At 31.4% G+C, this 26,460-nt stretch overlaps 2 protein-coding genes across 2 annotated transcripts in view; both read left to right on the top strand.

The window, feature by feature from the left end:
- Nucleotides 1–26,460, top strand: part of LOC131144184 (putative disease resistance protein At4g10780) — a 114,458-nt gene that overhangs the window by 13,214 nt on the left and 74,784 nt on the right. The window lies entirely within an intron of this gene.
- Nucleotides 22,489–23,091, top strand: LOC131149272 (uncharacterized). The gene has a single exon (XM_058099584.1). It carries the CDS (start codon nt 22,489–22,491, stop codon nt 23,089–23,091), a length of 603 nt encoding a protein of 200 aa, XP_057955567.1.

Genomic DNA, 26,460 nt, shown 5'->3' with positions numbered 1-26,460 from the left:
CAATTGGTTTGTTTACTGGAATAGCTAAATTTTGAAATAAGATGAAATATAGCGAAAATTTTGGATATAAGTAATAGTTATTTCTTATGCGTTCTTTATCATTTGGACACAACAATTTAATTAAGTTGATTCAAAATTTTCTCTCTTCTTTTAATTTTTTATTTGACAAATATTAGTAATAGTTATTATTAGAATAAGTTCGATGGTTTTTTTTTTAAAAAAATGTATACAAATTTTCTTTAAATTTTTAATAGTAATTAATTATATAATGCAATAGACTATTATAAAAATATGATTAATATCTTTAAAATAAGTTTCAAACTAACCTAATATTATATAAGATATAAATATTGTTGCAGCCAAAAATTGAACGACCTTCACGATACCTGATCACGACCACCTGAAAAGAGATAAATAAGTAAGGCTTGGAGGACCCGGGGTGTACTCCGGGGGATCGCTCCGATGCCTAAGTCAAGGATTGACTTGAGAGGTTTTTTATGCAACAGTAAAGTAGAGTTTATAATGAGATACCTTAGCCTCTTCTCTGAATCCCCATTTATAGTGATGGAGTTTGACCCAAGGGTGATGTGCCATTTATTAGCGAATTATGGCGCAAACGTGAATCGCTCCAGTTGTTATAACGTTGGCGTAGATTGCTCTAGTCATCATGGAGCTGGCGTCAATTGCTCTGCTTGAGCAGTTGACTTAGGTGGTAATTGCCCTCATCAATGTTGGGCTATAGTCTCTTTTGGATTTATGGTATGTGATATATTTGAGGTATATCAAATATAAATATATATAAATACATATGTCATGCTAACTAGTTCGACTAATGGTTTGACCCACTATTCTAACAAGTTCAACGAACCCAATAGCTTTATCGAGTCAGCCACTGGTCCGAGTTTTAAAACAATGTCTAGGAGTATCGTACTAAAGAAACCATTTTGGCCATTCATTAATTGAGAGCTAATCTATACAATGTAAATCTGTCTAATGAGGCTTACTTAGAGTTAACGTAAATTTTAACTTAAGGGTCCATTGACCAAAATATCCTTAAAGCATGATTAAAATTTTGGATTTTCATGTTTGAGAGGTATTAGATTTGAATTTTAGAAAAGCTGAAAAGTATTATAGGATGAGAAATATAAATACTAATCATTTAATGTTTATATCATCTACAAGTGTCTAGAAATATTCATTCAGTATATTGCTTATAGATTAGAAAACAAATTTATATGCTTTTCTATATTTTTTAATTCATTAAGGGAGACACACACACATGCATATATGCACATGCACACATAAATAATAATTTATGATATTTTAATTTTCATCCAATTATCATTTATGTCGTGTAGCATTTGAAAAGATAATGATTTTTTAGTTAATTATTTATCTTTTTTCTCTTTTGATTAAATTTGTTATGCTTTTCATTTATTTCAAAATTAATTTTCTAAAATTAGCAATGAAATTCAAAACACCCTGTTCAATCAAATTTTAATTTTATAAGATTTAACACAGAAGAAAATTCAAACGTAAAATTAGAAAAAATAAATTTAATTCAAAAGAATTGTACATAAGAGGTTTCAGCTATCCCCTTTGATCCATGCCTCCCACTTAATCAGGTTAAAAGTGTGTATGTGATGTGTGTGTGTATATATATGGGTTGATGTGTTTGGCTTTAACAACTTATTGTCATTTCAAAATCAATTATACGTTAAGACTGAACGTATGAATCAATTATTATTCATAATTAACAATTAATTTTATTTTGATAGTGATCACTAATAGTCAATAAAAAAATTACGACATATTTACATTTTTAAAATGTAGGATGATAATGTTTGGTAAATAGTTGAAATTGACCAAATTCAAGACGTACTAAAGCTTATCTAATATTTAGAAATTTTGATTTATTTTAGGCTAAAATAAAGACGGTATGTTTTCCAAAATATGCGGAAACAAAAGTTAAAAGAAAAGATTTTAATGTCATGTCCACAAGCAATCCCCATTATGTATACATATATTTTAATAGTAGATGAATAGTTTGAATAAAACTTTTTGTGCCTTGTATTCTAAAATGAAATATTTAAAATTGCAAAAATACCTAGCAAATAATAATTCACTTAGATTGTATTATAAGACAAATATTATTGTAGAATATGATAAAGTGGATATTCCAATGGTCGAATTTGAGAATAATACTTTATTCTTTATTTTATGTTGTGGACTTGTATACATTTTTGCATCATTATCTTATGATGACAACACCTTTTGTTCAATTCTAAGTATCAAATACATGTATTATGACCATTCACCAAATAGATATTTTGCATATTATTTTATGACATAATTTTGTTTGTTGTGAGCAATATAACAAATATGGCAATATCTCAATCTGTTCAGATAGTTACTAACCTATAAATCTATTTATTATGAGCACAATCGTGCTCTTAAAGTCCATTTATATCATTTAAATATCATAATGTTGGAGTACTTGCAAATTTTTATAAATTCTTTTTGTAGAAAATAATAATATGAAAAAAATTGAAGACTTTAATATAAGGTTTTGTGATTAAAATTTGAAAATATTTTTGCATTTTTGTAATTTGTTCCATTAAATATTGAGAATTAATATATAAAGTTTCTGATTAACTTACTAAATTTTTTTTATTTTTATTAAAAATACATATGTTTTTAATGTTTATGTTGCGTTTACTCGCAAGTTCTGAATTGAATTTGCTCTCTTGATGTTTAGGAAGCCTATTCGTTGGTTGGGTTGGATTTGGTTGAACTCAAATTTTTAACCAAACCAACTAACACTAAAATGAAAGTTAAACTGTGGATGCGGGTTTGATGTTTGGGCTTGGCTTGGTAGAGTGGATTTCGTTCTGGGCTCAAACTCGCCTTGAAATTAAAATTTTTTGGCTTCCATTCGAACTCAAGCTCAAACTCAAATTCTATAAATGACCTTTTGGGACTGGGTCAATCCTATAATATGCCTTAAGCCTTTTTCAATACTCATTGTGAAAGAGAAATTACTATTATAGTACAAAGAAAAAAGAATTAAACCACTTAGTGAGCTTGGATTAAACTTGTTAACAACCTCATTATCAAGTCCCTTAACAAACTTCGTAAATGAGCCTAGACGAGTTTGAAATATAGTTGCTTATAAGCTAACACAAGTCAGGTCAACCTGTGTTTAGGCTTGATTTGTTTTGTAAAAGAGCTTAAAATTGGGCTTGAGTTGCTTTTATTTATATAGTAAACGAGTCTAGACGGGTATTTGTTGAGTCAAGTTCTCGAGTCGCTCATGAGTGGCTTGGTTTGTTTGTAGCCTTAGTCCTTGAGCAATGTGTAGTAAAATAATGCACTAGATGGTTAATAGGTGTGTGAGATACATTTGAGGCTTAAATACATTTTGCCCATTTGTGATTTGATTAAGATTGTTTTCAAATTGCCTTCTTTTGGTTCAAAATTTATACTAGTGCACTTCACGCTCCTTTAAGTTAGCCCTATTAAACATAAAAATGTTGATTAAATGTGAATTTCTAATCTTTTTTTTTTTTTTTTTACGAAAACTCCAAATTTGTTGATAGCCCTCACTTATGGCAGAGTAATATTGTGGTTACAAACATGCCACAAGGGATTTATAAATAGACTATCAAAACCAGCCCAAACATCAAAACCAAAACAAGCTTAATAAAACCCATACCATTAACCAACTAGAACAAACTAAACATGCCTATATATAATCAAACAAAAAAAACACAAACAAAAACAAATTACCTGAAAAACAAAAGCCTGAGGAAAACATAGGAGAACCAAATGATGACGATTAAAAACGAAGGCTTAGAATATTCACCTTATCCATACGAATTAGACCTCTCATTTTACTTGACTGCACATCACCTACAAAATATCTCGTGTTGCTTCCGTCGCATTGACTAGCCAAGCAATCTGCCACTTGATTACCTTCTCTAATTGGTACTTTATAAAAAACTAAAAGCCTTGTAACTCTTCCTCTAACAATTCCCAAAAGTCCCATAAGTACCAGGAAGAGCAAATTTCAGATGTGATCCATCTCACCATCAATTCCAAGTCACTTTCAATAAAAATATTTTGATATCCCAACTCTTTACAAAACTGAACACCACTAGTAAGAGCCTGCAACTTCTCTCCATTATTAGTTACTGACTCAAATTTTTCGGAGAAAGCGGCCTTAATAGTACTTGATGAGTTGCGGATGATACCACCACTACCACCACAAGAACCCGGATTTCCTTTACAAAGAGTCATCTATATTTAGTTTCAATCAACCTATAGAAGCCTTTTCTCATATTACTTTTCGAGGAGTTCTAACATTCGGTGTTATCGTTTTCACTTGGAACTCTTCCAATAAATTATTATCAATCAAAGGCAAAGAACCCTTTGCTCCTTCTACAATTTTTTCAAGCCAAAACCTCTTCGATAACCAAACTGCATTCCCCCAACTCATACTTATTTTCTATCAGGCTTTACACCATCTGAGTTATAGTCTCCAAGAAATTATAGTAGGTAAGGAACCAATGATCATACCTTTTTGGATTGATTTTTTGTCACATATGAATCATCTACTAATTTTCACCCTCCAATGTTCATCATTAAAATTTAGAATTCCCAAGACAGACACTGCTCTATTCCAAACCATACTTGCGATGGATCCCGTACTCATAACAGGATTGAGAGATTTCTCTTTGTTATCCATGTAGTAGTTGCAGCATAAGACCATATCAACTCCAAGTTTCTGCACTCTCTCATCTATAGGGAGACATTGGAACATGAATTTCCACAGACACATTGATACTTTCTTAGGTAGTAGTTTATGTTAGACCCACTCCATCCACAAGTACTACTCCCCTTTAACTCTTATCACCTCCTAAGTCGAGGTAGTTGAAAATTTTCTATATATGGAAGGCTTCCAAATAAACAAATCAGGCCTCGATTTGTGCTTTATAAACGACAACGAAATCTCATCCATTTTGGGAACCCCTACCAAATCTTTCAATATATCAGTATCTCAATTCTCAGACTCCCAGTAGTTTTGAATCTTAAGCTCAGGATGCTGGACCGTATAAGAACACTCCACAAGGGGACCACTGCTCAACCATTCATTAAACCAAAAAGAAGCTCTTCCTTCTCTAACCTTCACATAAACATTCTCATAGACCTCTGAAAAGACCTTTAAGATTGTCTTCCAAATCTGAGAGCCCGTAGGAGTATAATTGATTGAAGTCATGTGACCTGATATAACGTATTTAGCCTTAAAGAAATGGGTCCAAAGATTATCTAACGTCATCAGTCTCTAAGCAAACTTCATGTGAAAAGATCTTTGAACGTCATTAAGTTCCTTATGCCAACACCCCCTTCAAGTAGGGGTTTACAAACATTTGAGCAAGCACACTATTTCATTTTCACCCTACCTTTACTCTCTCCCTAAAGAAGAGAAGAGAGAATGGAATTAATATTTTTTATCACCACCAAAGGAACTGAGAGAATCGTGAGCATATGTGTTGTCATGCATGATAAAACATGTCGAATAAGGATGAGACGACCTCCCTGAGACAACAACCTCATCTTCCAACTCGACACCTTATTTCGAATTTTTGAGACCAATGGATCAAGCAGTTTAGTAGTAAGGCGACTAAAAATCAAAGGTGCCCAAAGGTACATCGTTGGAAATTTTCCTTCCACAAAACCTATCAATCGTAATAGCCCCCTTCTTTTGGAAATGTTGATCTTGTTGGACAAAAAGAGAGTTGATTTCTTCTTGTTGATTAATTGGCGAGACCAACTTTCATACAAATCCAACGTCTTCAATAGCATCTTCAAGGATCTCCTTTCTCTGTTAGCAAAAATAAGCAAGTCATCCACATATAATAAATAAGAGATTAAAAGAGCTCCCCTTGGAAGATAAAAATTTCCAATCCTGCCTTCCTCAATTTTTTTTTTTTAATAATCTAAAAAGAATTTCTTCCATCAAAATAAATAAATATGGAGATAGAGGATCACCTTGCCTAACGTCCCGTTGAGACTTGAAAAAATCCTTATACGTATCATTCATCATGATCGAAAACCATGAGGTCTTAACACATTTTGCAATTAAATTACAAACATGACTAGAGAAGCTAAAACCCTCCAAGACCCAAATAAAAAAATCTCCAGTCAACCCTATCATAAGCCTTTGCCATATCCACTTTTAAAACTATATTTCCCCATTTACTCTTTCTATTGATTGAATGAACCATTTCCTGCGTCAGACTAATATTTTTAAAAATACTTCAACTAGGGAGAAAAGCACCTTGCTGCGGAGAGATAATTCTATTTAGGCAATGCATCAATCGACTTACAATAATTTTTGAAAAAAAATTGTATGCGACAGAACATAGGCTAATTTTTCTAAACTTTTCAAAACTTGTTGGATCATTCGCCTTAGGGATAAGAACAAAATGCGAAGACATGAAAAATCTGGGTAGAGGCGGTCCACTAAAAAATTCCTTAACAACTTCCAGCAAATCCTCTCTAACAAAGTCCCAACAAGATTTGTAAAATCTTGATAAAAAACCATCGGGTCCTGGACTACTATCTTTTGGGATAGAATTTAAAATTTTTTTCAACTCCATTTCCGAAGGATCTTTGACCAAATACTCATTTTCTTCATCCGATATCTCCCTAGAGATAAGTTGGCTCTAGTACACTATTCCAAGAGAAAATTTTGAAAATGATTAACCGCACCTTAATGAATCTTCTTGGGGGATGCCAGAACCGTACCATGCTCTAAGACCATAGAATTAATCATCGAAGAATTCCTTTTTTGATTAATAACCGCATGAAAAAACTTAGAATTTTGATCACTATCTACCAACCATCGCTTCTTCGCAAGCTGAGCAACACGAGTTTCCTCTCCCTTTTCCCAATAATCTAGTTTACATTTTGTAACTAGGAAGTCTATCTCCACTTCCTGATTATATCTCATTTCTAACTACTCTAGGTCTATTACTCGATCTTCTAAATCCTTGATATTAAAGGCCACACAGGCAAAGACCTCTACATTCCACCTTTTTAAAGTAACTTTAGCCTTTTTGAGCTTTGCAACCAGATTACACATACCCGAAACCTCAACTGATTCCATCCAAATCTAACGTATAAAAGGGAAAAAATTTTCATGGGAACTCTACATATTATGATACCTGAAAGGAGGTAGTGTGATGACCCAAATATATATATATATATATATATATATGATTAAAGTACAATAATAATAAAATAATAAAAATGGTCATTAAATTAATATCAATACAGAAGTGTTGTTCTGTAGGATCCTTGATTCTATGTTTGATGCTTAAGAAAGACCTTGTCTTAGCGAGTGCTCAGAGACCATTGCGGCTCAGTCGCTCCCTAGAGGTCGGCCTGGTCAAAATGGAATTTCATAGGATAAATAGGATAGACACTGTTTGTACACGTAAATAAGTACATAAAATAATGTTTTGACTGACATAATTTGCAGAAATATATGATAAAATAATAATAATATAGGTATCCTATGCGGGGCCCACAAGACCATGTGGGGTCCACATGAGTTTTCAAAATTCAAATTTAATTCTTATTCAAAAATAAATAATAAAATAAATAAATACTAAAAATGGTTCAAAATTAATAACAATGATAATAATAATGATAATAATGATTAAGAAAAATAATAAAATAATAAAAAAATTAATTAACTAATTGATTAATTAATTAGGTAAGTGATTAATTAAAAATTTATTTAATGGGAATGGTGGCAAGTACTCCCACATGGTCTCCATCCCCATCCCATACTCAACCCATACCTTGCCCATCTCTTGCTCATTCTTTAATTTTTAAAAATTATAATTTCACCCATCTCCCCACACTTTTATAAATTTTATTTATTCCCCAAAATTTTCCTATAAATAGGGAGCTCTCAACCTTTATTTTTCACAACAATTTTTCAAGGAAGAGAAGAATTAGTAAGTGAAAGAAATTGTGGTCGAGAATTTTTGAGTAAGTTCTCAATCACCTACTCTTTCCGATCTCATTTCTTAGAGATAATTATAGTGTTCGTAAGGAAGAAGGTAAGTAAATTTTGATTATATTAGTTTTTTTTTATTTAAAATTCATACCCGAGTTTATTTTATAAGTAAATTTCAATTATGTTAATTAGTTCTACAAAATTTCCATGAGTTTATTTTTACGCGTATTTGATTATACCAGTTCTATCTTTAATATACTTGCATCTATTTTTGGGTTAAGAAATGTTCTAATCCTCTCGGGTAAATTTTCAGCATTTCTTTCTATTCAAAAATAAAATTATATATATTTTTAACACAAAAAATTGTGTGGCATGAGTTTATTTTTATGTTACATTTTTTATGTAAATATGAGTAAAGATGAGATTTTCATGATATTATTATTTTAAATTGCATAAATCATAATAGGATGTTTTTAAAACCCCTTATGACTACGAAAGTTCAAAGTTACAGATGTTCGGTACCGCATCTTAAAGTTTATACGGATCAGAGTGCACCCACACTGTTTACAGAGTGGTTATTTATGTTAGTGGATTTCTCCTGAGTGCACACCTGGTTCCGGACCAGGACTTAATAAGGAAAATTTCACTTAAAGTTTACGTACGTTGATTTAGTTTGGTCGGCCAGCCAGCGAAGTCCAGTCTTCGGACAGTACAACCCAGTCATGGGGGTAAACATGACTTACGGCAAACAGGCCTAAGGGTGGTTTTTATAATATATGTTTATACATATTTAATTACGTGTGCAAAGTTACTGATGATTTGAAGGAAAAGTGTAAGTTTACGTGAAAATGATTATTCTAGTGCTTAAATGACGATTTAAGGAAAACGTACAAGGAAAAGTATATGTATGTTTATCATTAAATATTTTTATAATTTTAAAGTTAAAAGTTTAATTTAACAGTTATAGTATATGATTATAAAATTTTACTATTGAAATTGATGACAAAAATTTTATGCAGAAATTTTTAAATTTATATTTATTCTAAAAGCAGTCTTGAAGTTATAGTATTAAATATTGTTTTACGAAATTTTTTAAAAGCTCATTTTGGCCACACAGTAATAATAATCTTATTTACTTACTGAGCGTTGTCTCACCCCAATCATATTTTATTTCAGATAACTCTGAAGAACATGTCGGAAATCAGGCTTAACAAGCATGCGGGTGGGGATTAGAAAAATAAAGATTGATTATAAATATTAGTATGGTTTCAGATATATATGTTTGTGTAATTTTTCTTCTTTCGAAATAAATGATTGTAATATGGATAATTAGCGCTCTGATTTAATAAAAATTGAGTTTATTTTGCTTCCGCTGTAAATCAATAGTAAAAAGTTAATATCCCAGGCCCCTCGGGATTGGGGTGTTACAGGTAGCCCATAACTTGTCGAGTGATTTGAGAAGTGTATCAACATAGGTTTGTGATCCGACGTCTTCCTCGCCAAGTATTCCAGCCTAGAAGTTTGAAAATGATTAATGAATGACACATTCAATTCACAAGAGCCCGGTCAAGCTTCGCTCATCTCCTAGTCGGACCAACATGCTCATTAAACCAAGACATATATGTCCACCATGTGAATTTCAAATCATATGACCATATTGCAGGCCAAAAAATGGATATTATATAAAACAAATTAAGGGTTTTAAAATAATTTGTTCAAATACCTATAAAATTGGCGGAAGAAAAATTTTAAATTACAAAATTTATATCTTGTGGGTTATTTCCAAATTTCAAAAAACCATATTTAGTGATATTTCTTTATTGATTGAAGGTAGATGTGACCGTTTTATGTTTGTCTTTTTATTTATTATGTTTTAAATATGTACTTTTATTTTTAATTTTTTTTTAAAATAAAAATTACACAAAATGAGTAATTTAATAAATATAAGTTCTACTCATGCCAAAACATGCACACCATACATTTTATTACTAGTCATGACAACAAGAAGTCAAGAAGCATGTGCAAGTGCCTATATGTTGAACTTCATGTGCGTTAATATAAATTCTTGCACCAATGATAATTAATATGAAATAAATTACCATCATGTAAAAAGTAGTGTAGATTTTTATGCTTTGAGTGTGTAAGCCTCTATATAAAGTGGAACTATGAATAGTTAAACAATTTGATGTCTTTTAGTGTCAAAACTTAAATAGCATATAAAATTCTTTAGGGGAGAATGAATGTTCATTAGTATTATAAAACTCACTAGCATTTATTAAACATGCTTAGTTTGCTTACTTCCCTCGCTAAATAAATTGTACTTATAAAGACGGAAAAATTATGTCACTTCAATGTTTACCACTTGCTTTCTATTCACTTTCATGAATTGCTTATTGCTTTCACCTACCTTTCATTATCTTTCATGAATGTGTTTATGTGGTATGCTGCGAGAATCCGTTGGTGACTAGTTAAGTAAGACCACCTTAGCTAGTGTGACAAGACCGTTCACAAGATGTGAAATAATATTCAGCTACTGATGAAATTAGAGCTTAATTAATTACTACATAAATTCAATTGTTTTCATATGTGGGATTGCATTAAATATTGATATGAGACTATGTCAATATTATAGCAAAAGAATTAAAGTACATGCGGCCATGAAGATGGCCAAATTTAATGTGGTCATGCATATTTGTGGATTTTGCTATTTTTTTATTATAATTTTTTTAAGATGATATTTCATGTTTGAGACTTTGGAGTTTGAACATTGAATTTAAATGTGTTGATTTGGGTTGAATGCAATACAAATTTTATTAATTTGTTCAAATCAAAGCAAATCTAAAGTCACAACTTGAAATCGATACTTCCACATACAATCTTATATTATATCTATCAAAATTTGACAAGTAACAAAATATTTTTTTTTTAATGAAAATGATTATCCTAGTAAGAAAAAGGAATATGATAAAATTATAGGAATGAGAAGGTTTGTAACTTGAAATCAAAAAAAGATTCATTTTCAATATTCAAAAATGAAGAAAACAAAAGGCTTTGTTAATGTAATTCCCAGAATAATCCTTAACTAGTCAACCATTTAAGTATCATTATTTTATCAATGAAAAATGTTTCGCACGATATAAACTTAATTTATCTTTACAAGATTAATACGTGATCTTATTGTATATCTCGAAACTAACCGGGAAAAAAAAAAAGAGAGGAGAAAAGCAAACCATAGAGAATGATGAAACAGAACAAGACGAAGAAGCAATAATTAAAGAAGGGGGGAGAGGGAGGGCTTAGCAGTTAGCACCACATACACCAATAGGCAATAACTAAAACTATGTGAAAAGGAAAAAGACAGCATTCATAATTATTGCTCACCTCCGTGGGGTTTAACAAACTCTCCTTAATTTAATCCCTAGCCACACCAATTAATATTTGGCTTCTCCACGCACGCGTGCGTGCGTGCAAAGGACGTCAGAACTAACCCACGCCTCCCCTCTGAGGTTTTTTCTTGAATTAACTTTTTTTAAAAAATATATTAAATAATACCCCTTTCTGGGAAATATTTTCTAAAATGATTCTGACGTAATCTCGCTACTCCAAGTAGCAAGATTTAAACAATTCTCGCTATTTGGAGTAGCGAGATTTACTTTTGAGAGAAGGAGCTCGTGTCGATTTGCTTCGGATACTTAAATGTTGGGCCACCCGCTGTTTGACGCGTGGCAAATCTCGCGACTTGAAGTAGCGATATTTGCTTCGAATTTGAAATGCCCATCCACCCAACTATCGACGCGTGGCAAATCTCGTTGGATGAACCAACAAGATTTGCTTTAGCCTAAACTCAGTCGTTCTTCCTCCTTCCATGCGCAAACAGAGAGTGGTACCTGTTTGCAGAAAGACGGGAGGAGCAGAGTTGCAGGTTACCGTTGAAGGACATATCTGACGTTTGAGCAAGTGACCGTTGCGACGAGTGGGGTTCAAACCATTGAGGGCATGCGTATATAAACTCGAGATGGGGTAAGACACATTATCATTGTTTCATTGTTTATAAATTTTGAAATTAATTTTGTTTGATCGAAAACTTGTTTGATAATCGAAGTTGATTGAGTTTAGAGTGTTGAAAGCTTCGTTCGGAAGCGCTTTTCTTTAAGTTTAGTATTTGTATTTTTGTATTTGAATTTTCTTTTTTATGATACTACCCAAAACATGAAATTTTTATTGTTTAGAGTGCTGAAATTTTTTTGTATGTATTTATATTGATATAGTAACAATTTTTTTGAATGCATGTTTTCATTAATCATTGGATTTTGATGCTCTCTTATAACATATTATGAATCAAGAAAAATAAAAATAATAATATTATCATCAAGAAAAATAAAAATAATAATATTATCATATATATTGTATATATATTTATATAATAAAAATGTAGGATTATAATGTATCTATATATATATATATATATATATATATATATATATAACAAACACTTATACATATTACTGTTTACATATAATATATATGCATATATATAAACATTTACATAAGTACATATAAATGCATACATATAATAATAATATATATATATATATATATATATATATATATATGCTAATATGCATACCTATACATATAATACATATATTAACATACTAAAATACATACATATATATACATATTACTTACCTAATGTTAAATAATATACACAATAATACTAAATATATAAATATTAGATATAAACATGTTGGTATATGAATATGCCTCTTGTGCATAAGAATCAATATCATATTTTGATTAAGCATATTGGATATATGACGTTTTGTTAAGCATATTCAATGGTTTGGTGAGTTTATTGAGCTTATGGAAATTGAACTTGCTATTAAGATTGATTGAATATCTTGCGATTGAAAAAAATTGAGCATATTGAAATATCTTTGTGAATGATTTATGAATTTGAGCATAATGTTAAGATTATTAAACTATAGAAATATTGAGTATCTTGTGCCTTGTATTAGCATAGCATTTTGATTAAGACTTTTATTGAGTATCTTGTGCCTTGTATCCTTCCCTTTTATCCCTCCTTTTCAATTATTGTCCTCCCCTCCATTATCTATGATCTCGAATTTTATTATTCGCATATCTTCTTTTTAAAAGTTTTTAGTATTAATCTATGCTTCAAACTTGTAGGAGTTATTCTATATTGTTTTTTTCCAATTTTAATCGAAATACCTTCCCGATTATTTTCATTATAGCTTGATGGTGAAGATTTTTAATTCATGTATTTTTTTTGGTTTCATCTTCATTTTCACTTTGTTTGGGTAGAATATATTAATATATTATCATCCAATTGGAAAAATCGGAATAATAACAATGGAAAATTAAATATGGCCCAAAAGAGTTGAAAATATATTGGCGAAGTTGTCCATCACCTAGACTTTTCTTTGGGCAACAATAAGCTTGGCCCCTTCAACAATTGTTACTTTTTTTATTATAATTATTTTATTACATGTACAATTGCATAGTTTTTAATTTTGATTTAATATTGACTATTTTTGTTAATTTAAATTTTTGACTTAATTTAAAAAAAATAAATTTTGATCTGCAAATTCTAACCGATTCAATAAAAGTCTTAATCAAAATGGATGTAGATAGACTTTTTTCTAATAATAATAATAATAATACTTTTTGTGCCTTGTATTCAAAAGTGAAATATTTAAAATTGCAAAAATATCTTGCACATAATAATTCACTTAGATTGCATTAACTGGGCTGCGGAATAATATAAAAATGTATGTATTTTGAAAAATAAAATATTGTAATTATAGAACAAGTAATATTGTAAAAGTTTCTATTATTCTATCATGAAATAAAATATGATAAAATCGATATTCTAATAAATTATACCTTTTGAAAGTATTAAATTAATAAAACTTATAGGCTTGTGGTATGCTTTATGGATAAAATAAATTAAGAGAATTAGGAATAATTATTATTATTATTTTTTCTAGCTAGTTGAGAGGCTTGTTTACGAAAGTTTGCATTCTTGTCATGGATGGTGGGAGTCATGGAAGTATTGATTAAACTATTAACATTAGACATTCAAACCAAAGGTTATGATATGGATTCAAGAAGTTCAAATCTTGAACTTATTTATCAAATTTATTATAAAGCAACAACTTCAACAATATTACCAAATTCAATTCAAACAAGTGAAAAAGGAGAAACTCTTATGTTACAAGCCAATTTTAACAGAAAATCCTTTACCTCTCGTCCCAAGAAACTTCTATGGAATGAGATTCAGGCCGGGGGAGAGTAAGAATTCATAAACTTAAATGAAACAGATAATCAAATTATTCCTAAAGTACAAAAGACAATTGCTACAAAAATTATTCAAGATCAAAAAGGAAATGTTAAAATCAACTTTCAATCCTTACTCATAAGAAGTCACAGTTTAGGACAGACTTCTAAGCAATCAATCGACTTAGGAAGAAAGAGTATTTCAAGCCTCTACACTTATGTTGAACCAAATCAAACAAATCTTAAGTTAAAAGGAGTTGATTTTGGTCCTGAAATACCTCAAGGGTATTATCAAGAAATCCCCGAATCAAGTTCTCCAACAGAATCACAAATTTTAACAGAAGAACAAAGAGAAAACCTTTACGAAGAAAATCAAAGGAGAAATAGTATGGTTATTAATAAAGAATTTGAACCAAATATGGAAATACTTGAAAAATATTATTATCATGAACTTAACGAGAAAAATAGAAAACTATTTCTCAAAAAATACAATCGTAAAGAAAGAGAACAAATTAAGACAGAATGGTTTAAAAAGATGAAACAATTAAAAGAAAATATTCCTTTCTTCAAATTTGTCAAAGAAAGACAAATAATTAATGTTATTCAAAACCCTGTTAAAAATTGGAAAACTACTGATAATTATTTTATCAAGGCCATCCATCCGCCAAAAAATTCAATCAGGTTTAATTATAAAGGAACCAAAATCTTAGCCTCGCCTTTTAAAGAATCAAAAGGAAAAACAGGAATTGATCAACTAATTAGTCAAAATAACTACACAAATCAAATGTTAAGATCAATAGCCACTCAATCGACAAGGATTGAAGAACAACTTAAAAACCTTATTGAAATAAAAATTAAGAGTACTTACGAAAAAGGTGAATCAAGTAAATCAAAAGAAAGACTAGAAGAACAATTAAATTTGACATAATTGACCATAATCTTAAGAATTTTAACTTTGACAAGCAAAATGAATTACTTATCAAAAGAATTGATGAATTAGTAAGTCAAACTACAAATCTAAAGATTAACACAATAACCAAAGAAGAAGCAATTAATGCCCTTGAATCAAATTTTATGAAAGAAAGTTTTGACCTAAACAAAATCAAGGACTGGAAAAGTCAAAGTCAAAGAACTTATTACAAGAAACTAACTCCTCCAAGTTTATTATCAGAAGAATCAAATGATCTTCTTCCTAAAAGGAATTTTCAAGGTAATAAAATTCATGAATGGAGAATTGATGGTTTGACAGAGCATCAACACCATTCCTTTTTACATCAAATGGCCATGGCAGCAACTGCCTATAAGCTACATTCAAACAAAGTCAGTGAGGAACAAATTATTTTTCTCCTTACTCATGGATTTACTGGAACTCTTAAAGAATGGTGAGATCATTATCTCACTACCTTTGAAAAAAGACAGATTTACGAATCAAAGAAAGTAAAAGAAGAAAATGGAATCCCCACACAAGAAAGTGATGCTGTTGCAGCACTTATTTGGTCAATCTTTAGGCAATTCATTGGTGAACAAAGTAGTCAACATGAAAAAAAACAGTGTTATTCTTCTTAATCTTACTCATCCAAAATTATCAGACTTTCAATGGTATAAAGATATTTTTATTGCCAAAGTTATGAGCAGACTAGATGGAAGGTCTGGATTCTGGAAAGAAAAGTTCATTAGTGGATTACCAAAAATCTTTGCTCAAAGAGTGAGAGAGTGTGTTAAAGAAACTTTAGGGACAAATTATGAATCAATCACTTATGGCCAAATTGTTTGCACAATTAATCACGAAGGTCTTAAATTATGTAATGAACTTAAGATACAATCCCAGATGAAATCTGAGTTCAAAAGAAACAAAGGCGAACTTGGAGATTTCTGTGCCCAGTATGGGTATGAAAAGATTCAAGCACCTTCAAGAAAATATCTTAAGAAAGTTCATAAAAAATATAAACCATCCAAAAAATATTACAAAAATTATGATAAAAAATATTACAAGAAGAAGAAAAAAAAAATCTGAAGGAACCTCAAAACCTTAAAAATTTAAGAATCAGAAAACATGTTTTAAATGTGGTAAAAAGGGACATTATGCAAGAGACTGTAGAGTTAAGCAAGAAATAAAAGAACTTAACATTGGGAAAAAATTAAAAAGACAAATGCTTAATTTAATTATCAATAGTGATTCAGAAGAATCAGAAACCTCTTATTCTAACTTATCTTCTGATAAAGAATTTATTAATGAAATTATTTCAAGTTCTGAATCTTCTAATCAAAACACTTCTTCGGAAGAATCCTGTCAAGAAGACTTAGGATTTTGTTCCTGCAATAAATGCTCAAAATCTGTCAATGTTATTTCAAAAACAAATGAAATTATTCTTGAAACGATTGAACATATTCAAAAACCAGAAATTAAAAACAAATATTTACAAAAGTTAAAAAGAAATTTAGAAAAAGATAAACTTCCCAAAATTAATGAAAGTTACAACCTTGAAGAAATATTCAATAGATTTAAAAATAAAAAAATCTTACCAAAAGAAGATTTAACCATACAAGATTTACAAAGATAAGTTAACCAAACTAAAGAAGAAATTAAGAAGTTAAAGGAACAAGGTGAAGGTTTCAAACAAGAAATACTTCATTTAAATTCAAAAATTGACAAAGTTAATCACAAAGGTAAAGAAAAAATCGATTCGTAAGATGAAGACGATTTTCAAATTAATCAAGGATTTCTTCATTATTTATCAAAGGTCAATATTCATAAATGGTACTCAGAAATTAAAAATATTATTAATAAAGACTTTATTCTTAAAGGTTGTGCCCTGTTAGATACAGGAGCAGACTTAAACTGTATCCAAGAAGGACTTATACCTACCTGTTATTACGAAAAAACAAAAGTACAATTATTTAGTGCAACAAACTCTACACTCAAAATACAATACAAAACTTCTAATGCTCATATTTGTAAAGATAACATTTGTCTCAAGACTACTTTTGTACTTGTAAAAAATATGCAACAAGAAATTATTCTTGGAACACCCTTCTTTACGATGATATACCCTTTCACAGTAAATGAAAGATGAATTTTTACTTCAATCAGTAATCAAGAAATTACGTTTGAATTTATTGACAAAATGCATGAAAAAGAAATTAATACACTCAAGGATTTAGGAATAAGTAAAATAAATCTTATTTAAAATAAACAAAAGTATATTAAATCTTTATCAAGAGAAATTTATCATAAAAAGATAGAAAAACAAATTCAAAACTCAAAAATCAAAGAACAAATTAGTTTATTCAAAGAAAAACTTGAAAAGGAAGTATGTTCAGATCTCCCAAATGCCTTTTGGGATAGAAAGAAACATTCTATCAGATTACCTTATGTTAAAAATTTTGATGAAGAAAAAACACCTACAAAAGCAAGGCCAATACAAATGAATAAAGAATTACTTGAGTATTGTAAAAAAGAAATTAAAAAATTACTCAATAAGAAACTAATTAGAAAAAGCAAATCTCCTTGGAGCTGTGCTGCTTTCTACGTTCAGAATCAAACTGAAATAGAAAGAGGAGCCCCAAGACTTGTTATTAATTATAAACCTTTAAATAAAGCTTTACAATAGATTAGGTACCCAATACCTAACAAAAGAGATTTACTCAACAGACTTAATACTGCCTTAATATATTCAAAATTTGATATGAAGTCAGGATTTTGGCAAATACAAATTGGTGAAGAGGATAAGTACAAAACAGCATTTACAGTACCATTCGGACATTACTAATGGAATGTAATGCCTTTTGGGCTTAAAAATGCCCCTTCAGAATTCCAAAATATTACGAATGAAATTTTTAATAATTATACAAATTTCACTATTGTATACATCGACGATGTCCTTGTTTACTCTGAGTCAATAAGTCAACATTTTAAGCATTTTAACATTTTTTACAATATTGTTAAGAAAAATGCTTTAGTTGTTTCTAAACCAAAAATGAAGTTATTCCAAACTAACATTAGATTTCTTGGACATCAAATTTATCAAAATAAAATCACCCCAATCCAAAAATCCTTAGAATTTACTGACAAATTCCTGAATGAAATTACCAATAAAAATCAATTACAAAGGTTCTTAGGATGTCTGAATTACGTTGCAGATTTTATTCTAAATATTAGAGTCTTAATCAAACCACTATTTAAAAGACTTAAGAAAAATCCTCCAATTTGGGATGAAGAGTGTACTCAAATTATTGTCAAAGTTAAAACTTTGGTTAAATCCTTACCATGCCTTAGTCTTCTTGACCCTGACGCATTTATGATTGTTGAAACCGATGCCTCTAATGATGGATTCGGAGGAATCCTTAAACAAAAAATTGACTCAAAAGAAACCTTAGTCAGATTTCACTCAGGAGCTTGGTCAGGTCCTCAAGTTAATTACTCCACCATTAAAAAAGAAATGCTTTCAATCGTTTTGTGTATTCAAAAATTTCAAAATGATTTAATTAACAAAGAATTTTTACTTCGAATTGATTGCGCTAGTGCAAAAAATATTATTGAAAAAGATGTTAAAAACCTTGTTTCAAAACAAATTTTTGCAAGATGGCAAGCAATTCTCTCAGTTTTTTATTTTCAAATTGAATTTATCCAAGGAACTTCAAACTCAATTCCAGATTTCTTAACAAGAGAATTCCTACAGGGAAGTCATGGCCAGAAGACAAACTGCAAGTAACTTTTACTCTAAAGCCTCTTCTTCAAAAGCCTCAAAAAGAATCCCTTTGACAAATAGATTTTCTTCACTTGAGAGACCTTCAAAACCTCAAGCCCCCAGTTTCAAAGATATTATGGAAGGAAAGGTGTCTTCCCCTCGACCTTCCCCATCAAAAGATTCTCCAAAAGGCTACTTTACTAAAAACATTTATAAAGACCTATTTCCTGTTGAAGTCGAATGGGATGCCTCTCAACCCATCGAAGTTGTTAAAAAATACTTTTTTAGAGGATGTTATTTTGACACTCCTGACATTATCAAAGACAGAAGGTTTTACGAATTAATCCTGATTGAAACAAATTCAGTTATCATTGATCATACATATGATCTTCAAGAACCTCAGAAAATAAATTTTTCAAAATTAAAAATTATTAAAGTTATTTCTCCTTCCGTTTGGGGACAACATCCTCGAACTTCAAAAGAATTTAAAGGAGTTTTTATTCCTCAAACTTATGATTATCAAGATTACTAGAAAGCCTGGTACTATATTTTTTATGTAAGAAATTTTACTCATTCCTGGTTCGTTCATTTTGATCAAAAAATTATAAAAAAATTTTCCAAAATGGTTTCTCACCTGGTTTTCTTACTTTGGTGTAGAAGTAGGTATTTTCCCAAAAGAAATTCAAAATGATTTTGAATTATTTAGAAAAAATTTTAAGCTTCCTCTTGTTTATTCGAAAGGACGTCTTGAAGAGACTGCTAGCCTCCTTTTCTTTTGTTCATTTTTTATGATCACCTGGATATTCTGTTCGGATTATGTTCTGGTTTCTCCAGCAGACAGTTCTTTTGGTCACTCAAAAACTTTACGAAGAATCTTCAAAATCCGTTGGTGGGATAAATTCATTATGCCAAAAGGCAAAGTTCGAGCTTGGCTCTCAAAATCTCATTGTCCAGAGATACCTGTTGTTCAAAAAGAAAAGAAAATTTTTCTTGAAGAAGAGGACGCCATGTCTACAATTTCGTCAAGAAAGTCAAGATCTTCAACAAAGTCAAAATTATTCAAGATGATTGCCTAACTTAATTTGGATGATTCAGGATCCGAACCCGACTCACCAACTACTTCAAAGTTTAGTTTACTGGGATCCGACATTGACTTTTGGTATAAATTCATCCATGACCCCGAGGAAATTTCCTCGAAAGAGACTTGAAGATGCCTTCTTACTCAAGATTGACAGGTCATCCTGTCGACTTCTAAAAATCTTATCAAGATTTTTACAGTAGTCAGCCATTTGGCCCAGCTTTATTGTAAATTATAAGTGTTTTACACCTATCCACCACTTGGGGCCAGGGTTGTATTATTTTTTTTTTCAAGAGTCAGTATTTTATTTAAAGGTGGTGGGTTCCCACACAAATGTAGCCGTCCATGTGCTGTCACCTTTATTTAAAGTATTTTGTTTTGTTGCGTCGGCTCGCATGTCCTGTAAGGAATCCGTGTCTTCTAAGTGGACGATGGGGACCAAAGAGCACCCGCACTTATTTTCCCGAACTCCAAATTATTTCAAGTCCGATACAGTCTGCGTATAAATAAGAAGCTTAGCTTCATTTGTTTCTTGCACCAAGTTGAGGGTTTAATTTCTCATAGAGAAAGTCTGAGTCTTTGAGCTCCACTCAACTCTTCTCTTCTCCCATCCCTCTCAACTTCTATAAGTCCATTCTGCTTTGTAAGCTTTATCAATATTTAATACAAGTTTTTAGAAGTTCAGAATTATCGAATTATCAAATAAGTATGCTCTGCACTTGCGACTCTGTTTGATCTTGTGCATCAGAAAAATTGTTTTAATTATTCAATTATTTTATTCTCAAAGATTGCTCAAGGGTTGTCTGTTAAGCCTGACTCGATCAATTATTCAGACGTAATAGCCAGTCCCCCCAGCAGACTCTTAGTCATCCCTTAAATCTTGAGAAGATACTTTCAATTTATTTATGTTATTTACGATGTTTATGATCATTTTTGTTAAGTTAAATTTTTGACTTAATTTTTAAAAAAAATTTTGATCTGCAAATTCTAACCGATTCAATAAAAGTCTTAATCAAAATGGATGTAGATAGACTTTTTTCTAATAATAATAATAATAATACTTTTTGTGCCTTGTATTCAAAAGTGAAATATTTAAAATTGTAAAAATACCTTGCACATAATAATTCACTTAGATTGTATTAACTGGGCTGCGGAATAGTATAAAAATGTATGTATTTTGAAAAATAAAATATTGTAATTATAGAACAAGTAATATTGTAAAAGTTTCTATTATTCTTTCATGAAATAAAATATGATAAAATTGATATTCCAATAAATTAAACCTTTTGAAAAGTATTAAATTAATAAAACTTATAGGCTTGTGGTATGCTTTATGGACAAAATAAATTAAGAGAATTGGGAATAATTATTATTATTATTTTTTCTAGCTAGTTGAGAGGCTTGTTTACGAAAGTTTGCATACTTGTCATGGATGGTGGGAGTGGAGTATTGATTCTTAAGAGATGGTGAAGTTATCATGTGTGACATACTTATGGGAAGACCTTGATCATATGGTAGGCATGTAATTCATGATAGTTATGGGAATACTTGCACCTTAAAAATACATAGAGTGAAAATTTTACTTTTATCAAGATGGTGGCAGTTTTCAAATACCAAAGAAAGAGGGCAATGACATTTTAACTTTGTCTAACTTCTTTAAAGGAAGTGCAATTATGTACTCGTTAATAGCTAAAAGAAAGGGATTTATCTTAGTTGTAGACACCCCATTTTTACCCACACCCAATATTATTATTATTATATTACTATTATTATTTTTATTATTATTATTATTATTATTATTATTATTATTTTTTATTAGTATTTTTATTATCTTTATTATTACCTTATTATGATTATTTTTCTTATTATTCATTATCATTATTATTATTATTATTATTATTATTATTATTATTTTTATCATTATTATTATTAGTATTTTTATTATTATCTTTATTATTATTATTATTATTATTATTATTATTTTGCTATTACTATTATTATTATTATTATTATTATTTATTTTATTAATATTATTATTATTATTATTATTTTGTTTTCATTATTATTTTTAGTATTTTTATTATTATTATTATTATTATTATTAGTTTTCATTATTATTGATTACTATTATTATTATTACTTTTATTTTTATTTTTATTTTTATTTCATTTTATATTATTTATTATTATTATTATTATTATTATTATTATTATTATTATTGTTGTTGTTGTTGTTGTTGTTGTTGTTTTTTCCTATATTATTTTATTATTTTTACTATTATTTTTCTATTATTATTATTATTATTATTATTAGGGTTTTGGGATCCTAAGCCTTTAAAAAGGCTTGAACACACGCACAAGGGGGGGGGGCCACACGCAGTAACGGGACGGATGGCTCGTTGGCAAATGCTGTTGACTGAATACGATATTACACATGTAACGAGAAAAGCCATCAAAGGGAGCGTTATAGTAGAATATTTGGCTGATAGGGCTGTTAATGATTACCAACCCATGGAGTTTGACTTCCCGGATCAAGATATTGATTTAATTGATCAAGAAGAGGAAGATAATGTTGGGTGGATGATGCTATTTAACGGGGCAACCAACGTATGGGGGCATGGAATAGGGGCTGTACTCATATCACCAGAGGGTAAATATTACCCAGTCACAGCCAAACTCACCTTTCCGTGTACCAATAATATAGCTGAGTATGAAGCGTGCGTATTGGGCTTACAAGCAGCTATTGACCGAGGCATTAAAAAATTGATCGTAAAAGGAGATTCCGATTTGGTAATTTATCAGTTGACTGGAAAGAGGGAAACCCGGGATTCCAAGTTAATACCCTATCAGGAGTACATTCAGGAAATGATGCAAGAATTCGATACTATCAGTTTTTCGCATTTACTGAGAGAGAGTAATTTAATCCCTGATGCGCTAGCAACATTGGCAGCTTTATTTAAGGTTGAGTCCGGAATAGAGATTGAACCCATTTGAATAAGGATGCATAGGGAGCCAGCATATTGTATAATGACGGAAGAAGCTGATGGAAAGCCATGGTTTCATGATATCAAAACATACATTCAATGGAAGGAGTACCCCATAGGAGCCTCTAATAACGACCAGAAGACAATTAGGAGGCTAGCTATGGGATTCTTCTTAGATGGGGAGATATTGTATAAAAAGAACCATGATATGATCCTCCTACGGTGCGTGGAATTGCAAGAGGCAAGACAAATCATACAGGAAGTACATGATGGCGTTTGTGGGACCCATACAGGAGGTCACTGGTTGGCCCGAAAAATCCTAAGGAGTGGATACTATTGGATAACCATGGAATGGGATTGTATAGAATATGTTCGAAAATGCCATAAGTGTCAAATCTATGGAGATCACATACAAATCCCACCCACTCAACTCCAGGTTTTATCTACACCTTGGCCTTTCTCAGCTTGGGGCATGGATGTGATCGGACCGATAACCCCGAAGGCCAGTAATGGGCATCGATTCATTTTCGTGGCCATTGACTACTTCACAAAATGGGTAGAAGCGGCATCATGCTCTAATGTCACTCAAAGTGTAATCAATCGTTTTATCAGGAGAGAATTAATTTGCAGGTATGGGATCCCAGAAAGGATAATATCAGACAATGCCAAAAACTTGAACAACGAGGTCATGACAAAATTGTGCAGTTAGTTCAAGGTCAAACATCATAATTCAGCCCCTTATCGACCTCAAATGAATGGAGCAGTGGAAGCGGCCAACAAAAATATCAAGAGCATCTTGGAAAAAATGACAGAAACCTACAGAGACTGGCATGAGAAGTTACCTTTCGCTTTATTGGCCTACAGGACCACTGTCTGAACATCCACAAGAGCTACCCCTTTTTCTTTGGTGTACGGAATGGAGGCCTTAATTCCAATAGAAGTCGAGATTCCATCATTACGAGTCTTAAAAGAAGCAGAGTTAACTAAAGCAGAATGGGTGCAGTCTAGATATGACCAGTTGAACCTAATTGAAGAAAAAAGATTGACAGCTATAGTTTATAGGCAGTTTTACCAAAGGAGAATGATGAGAGCTTTTAACAAGAAAGTGCATATTCGACGGTTTCAAGAAGGAGATCTAGTCTTAAAAAAGATTTTACCAATTCATAATGACCCCCGAGATAAGTGGACCCCAAATTATGAAGGGCCATATGTGGTAAAGAAAGCATTTTCAGGAGGTGCCCTATTGTTATCAAACATGGATGGAACCGATCTGGTGCACCCCATGAACTCAGATGCGGTAAAGAAATATTTTTCTTAGAAACCCTGTAAACTCTCAAGGATATTCAATAAGATGATGGTTTGCTTCATAAATCTAATGACTGTTCATTACTCATGTTTTGATCAAATGATAGATGACCATCATTGGCCGATCTGCTTTCCTGTAAAAGAACCAAACAATGATTTACCATTTGGTAACCAAGTTGAGCCTAAATGATAAACCAGTATTTTTTTTTCAAAAGTCAGTTCACAAAATTTAACCTGGGTATAGGTCCTTTAGGGTCTGGCAAGTCATATGAGACAACAATTGGCTACCCAAAATGATGGCAGGCCATCTTTCTGCTACCCAAAAGAAACAAAAAGAGATCCCTTACAAGCCCTTCTTGAGCCTAGAAAATTCAATTTTTGATTAACCCGTCAAAGGATCACACCCCATACTAGGGCAATTTTAAGGGATTAGTCCCAAATGAAGTCCAAACAAAAATGACAGAATCCCTTCATGAAAGAGAAAAACAAAAGGGAGCAATAAATTAAAATGGAAAGAGAAAGAAGAAAAGAGAAAGAAAATAAGGGACATACTACGCATGTGATCCTTGACCAAATTACCCTTGATGAAAATGATGATTTTGAGTCTTATTTAACTCTTTCTTTCTTTAACCCATGCCCCTAGCCTATATTACAGTCCAAATGAAAGTCCTGACCAGATTGGTATATATTGTTGTCTCAAATGATTTGTCAGACTCAATGACGAGTCTGAACTACGTAATGACCTGATCCTGAAAAGGTACGTAGGCAGCTTGTTCAAAAGACAAGTTCGGTCAAAGCCAAACAAAGTGCCTCAACTCAAACTGGGGCAGAAAATGTCATTATGGATTGGGATTTTAGAGCCACAGTTTCCCTCTTCTTCATAAAACCTATATTCCCAAGCCTATGTTTCGTCCCGAGTCTTAAAGACCATCTTGAGATCAAAACATAGGCTGAACCTGAGGCATTAGTTAAACTTGAGAATTACAGGAGTTCACAACAGAATAAAGCAAAAGGAGGGAGAAATGTTTCCTTCAAATTGGGTTTATCAACGAAAAGGGAAAGATCAGTTAAATAAGGATCAAGCTTGACAACTTAACACTCATGTGCTTTGATTGTTGAATACTGGTATAAAGTTTTCCCTTTGAACTGACATTTAAGCTTGGTAAACTAGTCATCTTGCACATATGATCTTTTGATGTAGCAAAGGGATGTCACAATTGCATGGTTGGATATTTCTCGCGAAAAAAAAAAACCTTTTTCATAGTCTCGAGAATAGGGTAATCAAAAGAGTTCACTAGTATGCTTCCTGTTTCAGGCATGATCAGCAAATATGACTTAGGTAGATCCCATGTTCAGGAGCTTTCATGAAAATTGGAAATGTGGTGTACAATCGATGAATGAGGCAGAATCCGGGGAGGTTGTGGCCTTCATATGAAATTGAGAGCTTTTACCGATGCATTTTCAATGAGGCAATTGTCGTGTCAAGTCCTGTCAGATGTCTCCCTATCCAATTGCAATAAGCAAACAGGGTTAATATCGGTTGTAGATCCATTCAATTGGGGCAGATTTTTATATTGAGTCTCCTTTTAGCCAAGTCAATCGTCTCCATGATTGGATAAATTAAGAAAATTGAACCAAGATCAGTTACAGATCTATTCAAATGTGGCAAGTATAAAAAACATGGCCAAGATGAAAGATGAAATTATTGATCACAGACGTACTGGGGGAAAAGATTCAGGCATTTCCTTCACTCATTACCATACATTTCATGCATTGCATAGAAACATGTAGCAACATATCCCCATGTTCTGGCACCACAGTAGACAGCATACATACACTACTGCATTCTAGTCATACTCCTCCTGTCATACATCTCTTTTGATCATTATCCAAACAACCTTTGTCTCACTAATGTTTGAGTTATTACTGCATACACTATAGCTTAGGTTCCTACACCCGGTGCGAGTCGCTTTCCATAAACTATAGCACGGGTTCCTACACCCAGTGCGAGTCACCCTCCGTGCACTATAGCTCGGGTTCCTACACCCGGTGCGAGTCACCCTCCGTGAACTAT

Source organism: Malania oleifera, chromosome 1, assembly GCF_029873635.1.
Source record: "Malania oleifera isolate guangnan ecotype guangnan chromosome 1, ASM2987363v1, whole genome shotgun sequence".
NCBI classification, from domain to species: domain Eukaryota; kingdom Viridiplantae; phylum Streptophyta; class Magnoliopsida; order Santalales; family Ximeniaceae; genus Malania; species Malania oleifera.
Note: the sequence above shows the minus strand (reverse complement) of the source record. Positions and strands in the feature narration are given on the sequence as shown.